This window comes from Mercenaria mercenaria, chromosome 2, assembly GCF_021730395.1.
Source record: "Mercenaria mercenaria strain notata chromosome 2, MADL_Memer_1, whole genome shotgun sequence".
Taxonomy (NCBI): Eukaryota; Metazoa; Mollusca; class Bivalvia; order Venerida; family Veneridae; genus Mercenaria; species Mercenaria mercenaria.
Window position 1 is genome coordinate 31,226,065 of NC_069362.1, and position 12,202 is coordinate 31,238,266.

Here is a 12,202-nt window from a genome sequence, read left to right on the forward strand (position 1 = left end):
TCAGGTGTAAACACACTAAAACAGGAAGATATTTGGCTGCACAGTATCGTGGCACCATGTGTTCTCGACAGTCTAACAAAAACAGGCTTATTTTAAAAATAAATAAGGCCACACCAAATTAATTTCGTGGCCATTGGAAATTTTTCAAAAAAAATAAAAAAAAAGAAATAGGAGCGGGCGAGCGAAATAAAATAAAAATATTTTCTTTGGATTTCACCTATTTGGAGCGATTTGAAGAAAAAAAAAATAAAACAAGAACTGTCACTAATGGTGACAAATGCCCCCGCAGCACCTTGACCTTTGACCTGGTGACCCCAAAGTCATGAGGGGTGGTGTACTCAATAAGTGCTATCAGCATGTGAAGTTTGAAGGTCCTGTGTGCAGTGGTTCGCATGTAAAGTGCCTTCATGCAAAAAGTTAACGTTGGCCCCTGTGACCTTGACCTTTGACCTGGTGACCCTAAAGTCAGCAAGGTTGGTGCACTCATAAAGTACTATCAGCACGTAAAGTTTGAAGGTCCTGGGTGAAGTGGTTCGCGAGTAAAGTGCATTCATGCAAAAAGTTAACGTTGGCCCCTGTGGCCTTGACCTTTGACCTGGTGACCCCAAAGTCAATAGAGTGGTGTACTCAATGAGTACTATCAGCCTGTGAAGTTTGAAGGTCCTGGGTGCAGTGGCTCGCGAGTAAAGTGCCTTCATGCAAAAAGTTAACGTTGGCCCCTGTGACCTTGACCTTTGACCTGGTGACCCCAAAGTCAGTAAGGGTGGTGTACTCAATAAGTACTATCACAGGCGCTTGAAGCTCTATCAATAAATATATGCATTACCATATCCCACCCACCTAATATACACTTCAAGAGATCTAACCTGCACATATATTTCGTTGATAGAGCTTCAAGCACCTGTGGTACTATCAGCATATGAAGTTTGAAGGTCCTGGGTGCAGTGGTTCGCGAGTAAAGTGCCTTCATGCAAAAAGTTAACGTTGTGACGAACGGACTAACTAACGAACTAACGAACGAACGGACGAACAGTTGAAAACTAATATGCCTCCCTTCGGGGGCATAAAAACCCTTGTGACAAGAATCAACAAGTACTGCCAAAACATAACAAAAAGGCTTGAAAATACATAAAAGAACAAAAGATCCTTAAATATTGTAAAACCGTCCCAAAAATACATAGAATAAAATAGAAAAAGTGGAAAGCCACTCAACACATGACTCTAATATATCTTTATGTTTACCGGGACGTGCTACATTGTAATATTTACAAACATTGAGAGATGTAAACAAGCTGAAGGGACACCTTGCGGGTAAAAGAAAATCTGGCAATTTAACCATATTTCAAGTATATAGAACTAATGTGTTCGCTAAGTTTGTATCCTAGGCAAACCAGTGCCCTAGCCACATAAACAAAAGGTTTCTCCTGCATAAGAATAAGAAAGCTGTTACTCTCATGTAGTGTATAACAGAAATTAAAACACTATCACCTCACCCGTAGGTTAGTACGTATCTATGATTTATATATTATAGTGTCTCTCAATTTTCAATGCAATTTCGTTAGATGCCAGGAAATTCATCATCCGCTGATGGCCCAATTCACTTCAATGACTAATTTTGTGCAGTGTTTGTTGTTCTTTGTTTAACAAACAACTAGCTTAAATACTTACTTGATATTTTTTATCAGTATAAAACAACATAGTTCTTTTTTCAAAATTTTAGTGTTTTTTTTTTTTTTTTTTTTTGTATTTTTGGTACAGAAATAAACGCCCCTTGGTGCAAAATGTAACGCCCCCAGGGGCGCTATTTAACATGGGTAGTCGACGAAAGTCCCCACCTGGAATGGACGGAACAACTTATTTTCAGCCGAGCCCACGGCAGACGTCATATATACCTCCCCAGCATCCAGTCTAGACCGAAGTACTAAGTAAAGTAAATCACCCAGCACTGAACACTAGTCTGAATATCAGCCGCAACCGGGAATCGATCCAGGTCCGGGAATCGAACCCGGATCGCTGTCGTTGTAGTCCAAATTGCTAACCACTGCACTACTGACTCCCTGATTAAACAGGGGGATACGGAATGTCAATAAGGTAGAATGGTCCTGTCCTTGTATCCGATCCTGGGGTTCCACACACTGATGACTAATATTCAAAACAGACATTGCAACCAAAATTTTACAAGATGATCATTATATATTTATATAGATGTGCCCTAGAAGGAACTTTTGCTATTCTTTAACTTGTCGGTAGCCTAGTGGTAGAGCGTCCGCTTCGAGTGCGGGAGGTCGTGGGTTCGATCCCCGGCCGCGTCATACCAAAGACGTAAAAAAATGGTACTAGTAGCTTCCTCGCTTGGCGCTCAGCATTAAGAGGGTAGTGCTAGAACTGGTCAGCCCGGTGGCAGTATAATGTGACTGGGTAGGGTATCATGTCACGTGTCTACGGCGTGATATTCCAGTGAGGCAGCACTATAAAGTTGGGCATTGTGCACACTGCTACAAGTAGACACCGTCGTTTATATGACTGAAAAATTGTTGAAAAAGACGTTAAACCCGGACACACACACGCTTAACTTGTATAAATACGTGTTTCAGTTCTTTCTCGTAACACGTATTGCTACTTTACGCAGTCCACATCTCTTACAGTGAAAATCAGGCAGATTGATGTTATCAAGGTTTATTTTGATTGACTTCCGGAGCAGAAATTTTGATAGCAGTAATGATGCTTGACGGAAGATTTATAGATTTATACAACTTTTAAACCATGTTAAAAGTTACATTAAGATTTTCTACCTTAATTACATAGTTTGAAATCAGACTGGAACTGTCTTGCTTTGACTCGAAGTAAACTGTTTTAAAACAGCAGACACAGTGTTTACACTCCTGTGTATTTACTTGTGAGGATTATGTTGCATGCAAAACTATACAGGCCATTTCCATAATAGCTCGAGAATGCATGTATGTCGAGAACTCATGACATCGGGATACTAGTAAATAAATTTGCTACAGGTTACAACACACTAAATAACTGTTCTTCTTTATTCTATATAAAATTGACATATTTCCAATGGCCATGCACCGCACAAATCAGGACCCATTTTAGATGGCAGCAGCTTACATTTTCTTGAAGAATTTATTGTCATTGCTAAATAAAAATCAAAAGAAAGGTGTGGGTCATGTTTGATGCAAGAAAAATGTTTTCTGTCAAACACACAAACTGCAAAATCAGCTAAATTAGACCCCAAATTATAGTGGTGATGTATAATCTAAGCGTAGTTTCCAAGACAAAATCTGTCATGCTATCATTTCATTATGAAAATGCTACTTTCATGTCAAGCATAGATCTGTCATGTGATTTTCATTAAAAAATGCAAAGAAAATAAGGGAAATAGCTTTACAGGGCAAAAAAACAGAGGATTATAAATTTGAACCTGCCATTATGCCATTTTTGCGCTGTTTTCCTATTTAGTGTCTGTATGCCTATATATAAATATGTTCTATATAAAATTAACAATCTTCCGAGAGCTGTAACACATAGCCAGGCCCATTACAAAAGAATTACGAATATATACTCCATACGGAGGGAGGCAATTACTTAAGATGATGATAATGATGATGATGAAGAGTTACTAGACTTAATTATGTTCTTAAATGACCTATAAACCACCAAAAAAAAAAAACAAAAAAAAAAAACAAGAAAAGTAGGGGTAATGTATCTTCTAAGAGATTTCTTGTCTGACAGGTCAACACTAGCCTGGAAATGTTGCTTGATCACCTATTTAGTACTATCGTTCTTATATGGTACATTTTAAAATTCCTTAACCAACATTATTTTTTTTTCATGAAATATGGCTGTATATATTAGTGATAACTGAAAATCAAAGAAATGCGGGAAGAAAAATAAAACTGTCATTAAAGGTAATCGCTATGGCCAAGTCTAAGAGTCTATCCCACAAGCAAATTACCTTGGACCAGATCTTTCTTCGGACTTAAAATATAACACTAACATGTCAAGATTCACAATAAATGCTAATATAACTCAAATAGATTAATAAAGCAAAATATTACCACCAACCATGGAATAGTAAAAGAACTGGAATACCGACCTTGATCCGGCCCAAGCTTCTACCATCTGCAGCCCATACACAAAGACAAATATTAATAAAGTTGAAATGGTACAAAGGTGTGTCATACTTTGGATGAGAGGTGTGATTAATTATTCCCCAAAGTAATGCAAGAAGATCTAAGCTGGTGGTTTCAAGAAAACTACCGACTGGAATCTAGACTTACATTTTCTACAAAATCTAGGTACCACAAGATTTTAGCAATAAGCCTTCGATCATATAAGCAAACACCTATCTGACTAACAAGGCATATATATCGTTTATCATGTAGACAGCAGAATATCACAAATACCTATGGTCTTATTGACATCCGACTGACGCACATACAACCCATTACTTTAGCCAGGGGCACAAGCAGCGTTTCCTTGTGCCCTTCGCCTGAACTCTGGTGTATCAACGCTCATTCTATGAAGATTCCAGTAAGTTATGGAATAGCCTGCCACAGACCACCATCAACTGCCCCTCTACTGACAGCTTCAAGAGGGCAGTACAGGCAGCCACCCTCCGTTAGACCAGTACTGGACGCTGTTTTTATGTGCACTGTAAATAGAGACATTTCAACGATACCTGGACCGCTTTGTAACCATTCACATCACTAGATGGTGTCTGTACTAAAAGGAAATACCCGTTTTCCCCACATAGTATCGCCTTTTAGAACCAACTTCCTAGTAAAATCCTATCGAACCTTGGCTAGTTAATTCAAACTGGCTGTCACTGGTAAAGATTCAAATACCCGTTTTCTCCACATAGTATGCCTTTTGGAACCAACTTCCTAGTAAAATCCCATCGAACCTTGGCTAGTTAATTCAAACAGGCTGTCACTGGTAAAGATTCAACATTAGTCCGGTATGCAATAATTTTATCCCTTACTTTTTACTCTGTTCTCAGTCATTACCTAACAGTTTAACAACTGACTTGAATACTTCAAATCATGTCTCAGTGTACCTGAAAATATCCATTGCCACGTTCATCATTGCTCCAGTCATACTACCATTTGCAACGTGCACTTACATACAAAACAAGAGCTGACATACAAAACAAGAGCTGTCACTAATGGTGACAAATGCCCCCGCAGCGCCTTGACCTTTGACCTGGTGACCCCAAAGTCAGTAGGGGTCGTGTACTCAATAAGTACTATCAGCATGTGGTTTGAAGGTCCTGGGTGCAGTGGTTCGCGAGTAAAGTACCTTCATGCAAAAAGTTAACGTTGTGACGAACGAACGAACTAACGAACGAACGGACGGACAGTTGAAAACTAATATGCCTTCCTTCGGGGGCATAAAAATCCGTTTTATTTAAGGTAGAGAATAAATAAGATTTAGTCCTGTTTGCAACTTGTAAAGGGGATTACTTGTCCACTCTTTAATATACTGAATTCATATGTAATATTCCATTAGATATACAGAATTGTGATACTCTTCATTCTGAACTCCTTGGTCACAGCCGACTATGGTCACCCTTCATTAATTTTCCGTAGCAACAAGCTCTGATTTTATCTGACTATTTAAGTGTATGCAACATTGCAACGTTGGTATGAAACACCTTCTACAGTCCAGCTAGGACAATTTTAAGGTCCTGGAAATAAAATATCAGGATCTTGTATCATAACCTTTTAGTTTATCATAACAGATACTCAGATACTGTGCACATTGCATTGTATTACTGACGGCACTTAATGTCTATGCAAATTCATGAACTTTAAGGCCAGTTACATGGATGAAACCATTTCACCTTTGAAGATGAATTTTATCTGTAATGGACCACATTAAATTTTGTTCTCTAAAAACAACAGCAGGTTAAAGCACAACAGTATACACTGAAGATCAGTGACTAAAAGACAGTATTTATGTGCAATGTTACAATAGATAAAGGGATAAAAAGTTCTACAAGGGTATTTGTTAAAAGTAAAAACTTTATGCAAACTTTGAATATATAGAATGGGCCAATTCCCTCTTTAGAGGCTGGACTGAACTGAAGACTAGGAACGATAAGTACTGTGTCCTTGAGGAAGGTGTCAAGGTAGTTAAGCTTTCTAGTGGGCACAAGGTGGTGATGGTCAACAATAGGTGGCTTTGTACAAAAAGGTAACAGCACTGATAAAACGTCCCTATTGAAGGGTTTCCAGCACTCTGGTCACACTATTTGTATATCTGTAATCATTAAATATATATCTGGCAGCTGATCTCTGGACCTGCTGTGTCTTTAACCTTTTGTGTATGGTGTTTTTACATTTCTTTTTATGAATCTGCGTGAATTATTATACTTGGTCCAGGATAGATTTACGATGTTATGCCTAGTAGGTATTTTGCATTTTGTGTTGACTTTAAATGGATGTTATGCAAGATTACTAGCTTTCTAAAGACTGCATTTGTCAGGATTGAATTCCACAGATCAATCATGTTCCGAGATCTCGTGATTTCAAGTCTTTTTGTGGTGTTTGGCATCACAACTGTGGATTTTTTTTGGTCAGGCAACAGAATCGTCTGTCTTTTGACCTTCAACACCTGCCTGGAACATAACTTTAGAAATGTGTGGACCCAGTTTGATACCTCACTGTCCAGTGATGTTCAAAACGAGTCTTTGCTGAAATCCATCACTATTCTGTCTGCGAACCTTGCTCAAGATTGCCATGGATCTCTTGGGTGAAACTTGTTAGCCGAGATGCACAACTCGTGGGCTGAGCGCGAAACTATTTAACTGTATATGAATAAAGAACAAGATACAATAGTTTCGCGCTCATCCCTCGAACTGCGTTTTTACCTGAAGCATTGTTGGTAAGGGCCGAGAACGTAATGTTTATCTTAAAAGGACAAACCCTGATACCAATATGCGTTCCAGAATTTTTTAAGCAATACAGTTCAGAAAGATAGGTCTTTAATTACGGCCTTCTTTGAATATTGGGCAATGACAGCACGCCTCCAACAAACACCCAAAGCAATATATGTCTTTGCTATTACAGGACAGAAATGTAAAACAAGTTTATTACAGTATTGGTATTTTATTTCATGTCACAGGTTGGAATATATGTACAAAGTCAGATCTTACATAGATAATTATGTACACAGTCATACATTATCAAGTATTAAAACATGTCAGTATTAATATGAAGTGTTCACACATATCTATAAAAATGTAACAAATATTCTATATGTAAAACAAAGGAGTCTAGACAATGAACAGACAAATAATTTAATTAAAAGGACATATCACAATATCCTTTTTTAAAAACAAAAATCAATTTTACTGATGCATCAATATTCATAAACAATTACTATCAAAGATGATACACCAGTATGGTAAAATACACCTAAAATTTACATATTTCTTTTAGGAGTGACCAGTGCATTAAACAGAATATTATATATTTTAATGACCTTAAATGCCCAACCTCTGATATACCAGGAATGCCTCGACCTTACCAAATAATGTTTTTACTTTTTATATACAACAATTAACAAATAAAGCACTTTCTTAATTGACAAACCTTGAGATAAGCACAAACTCAGTTATCAAACATAGTTTACTATTACCTTATAAATCAGCACTGAACATACTACAAAGCATCTTTAACTTTCATCATTTTTTTAAAATGCAAACAATTCCTGTATTATTTGACGCCTTCAATTCTGAAAATCTAGAAGCCTTATACATGTAAAAAGAATAGGTTGTTGGCTACTTAGGTTTGTTTTGTTGGGCCTTAACAGTATATTTAGTCATTTAACCTAAGCAATGTGTCTGGACTCCTCAACAAATGAGTGACAACTACCCTGCATGAAAGAAAAAAAAAGAGTTTGAAGGGGAATTAACTTATACATATCCTTATGTAATTCATCACACAGTATATACACCTCTTCCTGGACTCATACTAGTCTGGTGCTCTATTTATTTATTTATTTATTCAAGTCTTAATTACATACATGACATATCTAACTACTGAGCTTACCGGGTGGACTCTGGATTTCAGAGCAGTTAATATTACACAGAGCTACTTCAAGTTCAAACAGAGTATAAATGCACCAGATTAATTTTTTTTAAAACTTATTTCAGTTTTCTTCTATATTAAGTTAATTAAAAGTGAATACTAATCCTTTTTGTTAACAGTTGTTAATGTGAATCTGACCAAACATTCTACTGAAGCATGTATATATATAACCATCATAATGCATTAAATATGTTTTTTTTTTTTTAGATTACGACAGTAAAATATATCTATTGATGTATAGTAAATGTTAGCACATATAACTGAATAACAGATTAACTCCTTAGAACCCCATTGGAAACAAGTTACTAAACTTGTGATATATATATATGTCTCTAAACATTTAATTAGCTCCTTTCTTTTATTGCGATAATATTTGTATCAACATGACTATCTGACCTTAGTGATAAATAGCTGTGATATTTTGTAATTTCCACGACATATATTTCATGAATAAATCTTACCTTATTTCCCTGAACAAAGCTAGAGTCCCATTAATTCATCAAGCTTACACTAAAACTGATACTCCCACAGAATCACTGCATATTTTACATCTTTTTACAGTTTAAAATCATAATTTGAGTCTATGTCTGTATATACAATGTACACATCTACATGTAAACTGAACATAATACTTTAAAATTCCATAAGTAGGGCAATGGTCCACATTAAAGGTACATCGTATAGAGCAGTAGCTACAAGAATCAATCATTCTACAATACTGTGACAGCACTAATATTTGAGATGAACAAACTTTGATAAGATTACATAGTTGTGACACGTCATGAACTAATATTTAAAATTAACCCAAAGGAAGAAATAAAATTCCCACTTATTTCATCTTCAAAAGTGGAAATCAATTCAAATCCTTGCTACAACCATGAAAACTCATGACCACAAAATATAATTTTTACAGCATGCGGCTGTCACTTTAACTGCATGATGAATCAAATAACTACTGCTCCAGGGAACATTTTCAACAAAATAGCACAATAATACAAAGTAAAAATATCTTTTTGATTTCAACTCTCTTTAAACAGCATTAAATAGCAAATACTGTAAAACACTTAAAATTCATGAGACTTTTCTGATTTGTCCTGTTTCATTTAATGGCATGAAGTTGGCGACACTGTGAAAATAGGAAGTGGAAATGAATTGGTTTTGTTTGTTTGTTTTGGGTTTAACGCCGTTTTTCAACAGTATTTCAGTCATGTAACGGCGGGCAGTTAACCTAACCAGTGTTCCTGGATTCTGTACCAGTACAAACCTGTTCTCCGCAAGTAACTGCCAACTTCCCCACATGAATCAGAGGTGGAGGACTAATGATTTCAGACACAATGTCGTTTATCAAATAGTCACGGAGAACATACGCCCCGCCCGAGGATCGAACTCACGACCCCGCGATCCGTAGACCAACGCTCTAACCTACTGAGCTAAGCGGGCGGGCGGAAATGAATGGGTATTCAGTAAGGGTATAACAAGGCAAAATTGTAACCCTTCCTGTGAAAACTTTGAATACTTGACAGATGAAACTAGAGATTACTAAAGAAAATATTTAGTTCTTGGGAATTAAACATGTTTTATTGTAGTAAAATGATTTGATAAATAGGATACATGACCAGAATAACACTTCCTGACAAAGAGACAGCCTAAGAAAAGTAAATTTTGTTGTTTCAAAACTACCATTGTGTAAATACTAGGTGATACTACAGTACAATAGGACATTATTATATAATACTTCACACATACACAATGTAAAAAGCAAGTATTTTTGCAAAAGTTCATCACTTAAGACGGTTGAATATCGCTGCATGATCACCTCATCAAGTCTTGACATTGGTTAAAACTTTGCTATTGAAGTATTGAAGGAATATGCCTTCAATGTTAGTATAATGAAAGTTGATTGCGGTGTATTAAAAGAAGTGGACCCTGCACAACAAACTTGGCACCTTGTTTATCATTATTAGTTAATTTATCACAGTTAGAAGACGTGACTCACATCATTTACGAACGTGTCGTGATGAGCTTGCCCGTGCCGGAGCGTCACCATCCTTCGAGGCACTTCCACGTCGTGGCCCAGAGTTCATGCTTGGAATCATACTTGACTGCATTTGTGCTGCTGACATTCTTGTTCCATCACGCTGCAACTCCTGCTGACCTGTAGTTGGGATACCTCTGTGAAGTCTTGTGCTTGTCCGCCTCTCCCTTTCTCTGGACATTGGTCGCGGTGATGTTGCTGTTAAAGTACAAGACACAATATGACAACTGAAGTTTCCATAGATATTAAGCCAGATTTCCTACTAAATACAACTAAAATATTGTCTGTGATCATTTCAAACAGATGTATGATTACTCAACAACAGAATGATATATTTGAAACTATATACATTTGTTAAAATTATGATGCAAGTTAGAAATTATGAATCACGGGGTAAGCCACTACAATCTATTTAACATCAAATTCCATCAGTAGATACTTTAAAATCTGCACTTATAAAGCTGAACATCAACTTTTTAAAAAGTTGAATAGAAGTCGGCTAACTTTTTAAGAGATTTTAGACAGTTTTCCACAATAAACATCAGAATCAACTGTTGCATTTTACCCATTAAACTTTGCTGTAATCCTTCAGTTTACCCCTTGAAATTATAGCATTTTAACAGAATATGGACAAGAACAAGATACATTTGTACTTTAGACTGGGTATAACTGGTAAAATCCATGTACGACAAGACCCCTATTATACTTTTCAGTGACTCACTTCATAAATAATGCAATAACACATTACAGTCAACACTACATCCCTGGCATTTCTTATACCTAATACTGACACTGTATCTACTAAATAAAGTTCTTGACTGGTTTTAGTATTACAGTTATTTCAGGGATAGATCTTTACATTTAACACTACACCCCTGTCATTCCTTAAGCAATATGAAGTTGTAGACTGGTTACAGTATTACAGTTATTTCAGGGATTTGGCTCCAGTTGTCAAACTAAATTTTGAAACCAGACTCAGAATGTAGCCTTGCTATTTGTCAGTTTCAGTTTTTCTCTCAGAAACAATCATAAACTTGTCTGTAAGTTCACAATTCTAACCTTGAGCCAAGGGCATGAAGAGACTGGTCCCTACACTTGAGCTTCATAACTTTTAGTCAAGGAGTTCAGAGACAGTGGTCTCTAACCTTGAGCCGAGTTTACAGACTGGTCCTCAGTTTTTAACCTCTGAGCCTGATTCTACTTGGTAAATTTCATAGAATAAAAGATCATTACTGTATTTATATTCACCATACAGATTCAGCCAAACATCTAACAACCACATTGTTTTAGAGAAAGTATCAAAAATCATCCAAGCTAAATTTCATATTTTTCCTCAGGTTCATACAATAACAGAAAACACTGTCAACTAAATAATATAAAACTTCCTGTTTGCATGTACTCAAGTGAGTTGGGTTTTATGGCGATTTGACACAAAATGGTCATATATCGCCGAGAAGAAGACATATTGCAAACGCCAACTGTAAAGCATAAAAACTGATGTAAACAAGAGCTGTCGGATGACAGCGCGCTCGACTATTCGAAGAATTGATTGAAGAATGGGGTCAAAATATTTCCACAGATTTTCAGACTAAACAAAAAAATGGATTAAACAAAAAATGTTCCTGTATTTGTGGATTTCGATTAGTCTTGCACTAAATGGCAATGTGTGACCATGATGGCAAATATGTTAAGTTATATGTTAGGCAAAACATGGACTTATATGAAAAATTTAACTAATTTCCAAGTTCAAAAGGGGCCATAATTCAGTCAAAATAGTTGACAGAGTTATGTACTCTTGCCTACAGATGGAAATCATGTTGATAAACTAGTGTTAAAAGTTTCAAAGCCACAGTTCAAATAGTTTTGACAAAACGCTGACTTGTAAGAAAAACTGAAAAAATTTGAAAGTCCAAAAAGGGCCATAATTCAGTCAAAATAGTTGTCAGAGTTATGTACTCTTGCCTAGAGATGGAAATCATAATGATAAACAGGTGTTTAAAGTTTAAAAGACATATGTCAAATAGTCTTGACAAAACATGGACATATACAAAACAGAACCAGT

General features: G+C 36.3%; 1 protein-coding gene across 2 annotated transcripts in view; it reads right to left on the reverse strand.

Moving 5' to 3' along the window:
* Nucleotides 1-7,101: 7,101 nt before the first annotated feature.
* The window catches only part of LOC123563625 (casein kinase I-like), a 35,839-nt gene continuing 30,738 nt past the window's right edge, over nt 7,102-12,202 (reverse strand). For both annotated transcript variants that reach the window (XM_045356527.2, XM_045356526.2), the window contains one exon: nt 7,102-10,338. In XM_045356527.2, the coding sequence (XP_045212462.1) occupies nt 10,103-10,338 (236 nt within the window). In that variant the 3' untranslated portion in view covers nt 7,102-10,102. The remainder of the gene's footprint in view (nt 10,339-12,202) is intronic.